Source organism: Poecilia formosa, unplaced genomic scaffold, assembly GCF_000485575.1.
Source record: "Poecilia formosa unplaced genomic scaffold, Poecilia_formosa-5.1.2 Scaffold64, whole genome shotgun sequence".
In the NCBI taxonomy this organism is placed as follows: domain Eukaryota; kingdom Metazoa; phylum Chordata; class Actinopteri; order Cyprinodontiformes; family Poeciliidae; genus Poecilia; species Poecilia formosa.
In genome coordinates, this window is record NW_006800003.1 from 1,301,242 (window position 1) to 1,304,731 (window position 3,490).

Below are 3,490 nucleotides of genomic sequence, written 5' to 3' on the forward strand. Positions count from 1 at the left end.
TGGTAGCTTTTGAGTTTTAAAAATGCTAATGAACAAAGTAACATAAAAATTGAATCATCCATTGTGTTTTGAATTACTTCCAAATACTGAATATCAACATCCTATAGCAACAAATGAAACAGATAACTTTTGATTGGTTTATTTTAGGAAGAGACGAAAATATTTGTCTTTCCTTATGCTATTTTCTCAGTGAAACATCACTTCACATCATTAGTGCGTCTAAACCTTTCACAAAGAATCCCTGCTGACGTGTCCAAATCAAGACCTCCATAGTTGTGGAAAATCCAAAGTTATTTCCTGTTATTCTACAAACTTCCACAACGTTATGACCGCATACCACACATTGCACGTGAAAGTTGCTCATTTTTTCTCACTAGCTTGTGTGTGAAACCTGCTTTTTCCCGCACATCCGCAAAAATACCTTAGATGACACGCTCAGTGAAAATATTTATTTATTTTTTTGTTCGTTTTTATTGGCCTGCATAGTCTTCATTATTTACTGCATTCACAAGTGGTTTGTGTTACTTTATTTGCCTGTTATCAGAAACAGGTTTGCTGGAGACGTAACAGTGTTGGTTGCTTGAGCTTAAACATCATTAATGTCCTCGAGAGAAACACACACAATCTCTGCTCTGGATACCCTAATTGCATATTTGTTAAGCCTAAATTATTGGCAACAAATTACAGATGTCTGTGCTTCTGCCAATTTTAATTTTCTATTCTTTTAGCCTCCCCCCTCCTCCCACACACTAACACCGTCTTGTAACATGCAACTCTGCAGGTCTTTTGAGGTCCATCAAGAACAGTTTGAATTCACTGTAATTCAATAAAATCTTTATTTGTCCCCAATATAGCAGGATAGTTCCTGACAATTTTAAGCATAAACTAAAACTTCTAATGGCGAAATGGTGATGACTTATTATGGTACCTGCATATAATGGTCCTGGGTGCTACTTAGAGAACACTGGTAGCTGGAGTGGCTGTTTGTTGGTGAAATTTACCCCACTGAAAGTTTTAAGAAGGATTTGACTTTTTTGAAGGACCTGGCCTGGTCCTGTCTACTCTGTGCTGGCAACTCTCCAAGTAGCTCGTTATAGCCTTCTTGGCACCACAGCTACTATGTTAGCATATCTCCAAACAGTTGAAATGAACAATCATGATCCCCAAAACAGTAAATACATTGAAAGCGAGTGTATGCTGGTTAGCTGAAGGAAGTCATCTTCTATATAAACACTCAAAGTCAATCTCGACTTTAATTTCAGGATGGGGAGAAAGGGTAAAATTTTGTCCACCCTTTTTCTCAGAAAATCACGACGTGACGTCATTAGTACACTGAAACAGAATTGCAGCAGATGTGTCCAAAGTAAAGTTGTGAGGCTTTCTGGCTACTGTTGAAATGCCATTGTATTGGTTGCATTCTCAAAGAAAACTAAAGTGTAAAAAAGCACAAACAGCAACTTGTAGATTTAAAAAAAAAAAAACAACAAAAAAACATTTTTTGTGCGCATGATGCTTTTTCACTGCAGTTATGGAGAGATCATTTCAAAAGAACCCCCTCATCTGCATGCTCTCGTGCTATTGAGAAGCAAAGGGAGTGCATACCCTTCCACATCAATGCTGAAACTGATGTTGGAGGGGCAAAAAAACCCCTCCCATATTTACAAGGAGTTTCTACAGTTGGTGAGGAAACATCTCGGTGCAAATGTATTGCTTGTGGAAGTTGCGTTGTGATAGGATGGACATGTAAGAAGAAGTAAAAATGTAAGTTAAAAAAAAAAAACACATTTTGGTCGGTGTTAAGGTATGAGAACCATCATGCTTGCCATCAAATAGGAATTTATCCAACAATTACATTGTCATGGATGTTCTGAGGACACTGAATCTGTGTTGATCTGGTGTAAAGAGGGTTTTACAATTGGCAGGACACTCATGCTATCCTTAAACAATTATTTTGTGTCTGTGGGGGGAAGAGGGATTGAAAGGTACAGCTAAAGCAAACAAGTCATTTAATTCTTTCTTTAGAGGTGGTATGCCTTTTCTTTCATTTCTCTCAGAAGAGCAACAAGATTTTATTTTTTCTTCACACGTTTAGCTATTCCTAAGCATAAATGAACTCTGGTGACTCTGATGTGCGTTTTTTGTTTTTTCCCCATAGGTAGTTCACGGGATGCCAACAAAAGATCCGTGTTTTCAGGTAAGAATCTTTATCGTTGATTGAGGAACTACAGCCTAAAATCTGAAGAGTCACTCTTGCATCCAAAAGTGTGTAATTTGAGCTGCAAAAAGACAATCAGTGCTTCATATAAGCTACCGTCTTGAAATGAGAGCCTCTGCGTCTTTACATGACCTCATTTGTAGAGCCACATGTTATCCAAATAACTGCCGATGGTTGACTTGCCATCCTCCACCTTCATTTATGGCCCAGTGGAATACCGTCACAGGCTAAATGGAGGACACAGAAGCTCTCGAGCGCGATTGGCCGAGGCCGCCCGTGTGCGGAGCCGGGAACGATGATGCTCAGTTCCATTAAGTCACTTTGTTTCTGAGTTTACACGCGACAGACAGCGTCGACTCCCAGCATCAACATTTGGGAGAAGGAGAAAGTCTGTCTGGTTTGAGGTTGTCTGTGGCTCCCGTTCTTGTGGTTTCAGAGGTGCCCACAGTTCCCAGTGTGAGTGTGCCAGTCTGGAGGGAGATCAGAGAGCTGGCTGCTGCTGTTTTGCTGCTGCTGTTTTGCTGCTGCTGCTGCTACTTGGCTATCGGAGACGCCAGAAGATTGCCACAGCAACCAAACGCAAAGCTCAGTGCAGTCCCAGAACTCTTCCATATTGTAAAATCTGGAGACTGGAACCTCCTCCGAACTGCCTCATTTTCCACCTCACATTTTTCTATTCAAATATTAAATACCTCTTTTATGATAATTGCCTCAGTTTCTTATTACTAATGGTGACTAAATGTGACTCATTCAAGTTTCCAGGAAACTGATGTGTTTCTCTCTTGTTTTTTTACAGGCCTATAGTGATGAAAACCAGAAGACTTGATCCAATCAAACAATTATGCAAAACACTGGATATTTTGAATAACAGTTCAAAGATGATTATTTTTGTAAAGCATATGAATGAATATAACAAAAAAGATTGTATACTTTTTTCACCCTGTTTCATAAACATTGTACTGTAACTGAATGATCAACTGAGAAAATCTTACTTGAAACTAAGGGATATGCTGTTTATTTTTGTTTGCATTGAAGCATGATATTGAACTTGTGTATAGAGACCAGTAACAAGAAGCATTTCGTTCCTAACGGACTCCTTTTTTTTAGACCTAGTGCAGATTTACACTATCAGGACAGCACACCCATTTAATCAAAGTGTTTATCGACATGGACTGTTAAAAGAATTTGTGCTTTTCAGATGGGGAAAAAAAAACAAGTTGTTGAAGGGAATACATGGAATGCTGTTAAATTAATTAAACTGTTTTAGTGCACTTT

The 3,490-nt window shown here is 38.8% G+C and overlaps 1 protein-coding gene across 1 annotated transcript in view; it reads left to right on the forward strand.

Annotated features, from left to right (window-relative positions):
- Positions 1 to 3,490, forward strand: part of cunh8orf34 (chromosome unknown C8orf34 homolog) — an 84,773-nt gene extending 81,283 nt beyond the window's left edge. Inside the window, exons 14-15 of the mRNA XM_007554571.2 lie at positions 2,156 to 2,194; positions 3,012 to 3,490. Of these exons, the coding sequence (XP_007554633.1) occupies positions 2,156 to 2,194; positions 3,012 to 3,019 (47 nt within the window). The 3' untranslated portion in view covers positions 3,020 to 3,490. The remainder of the gene's footprint in view (positions 1 to 2,155; positions 2,195 to 3,011) is intronic.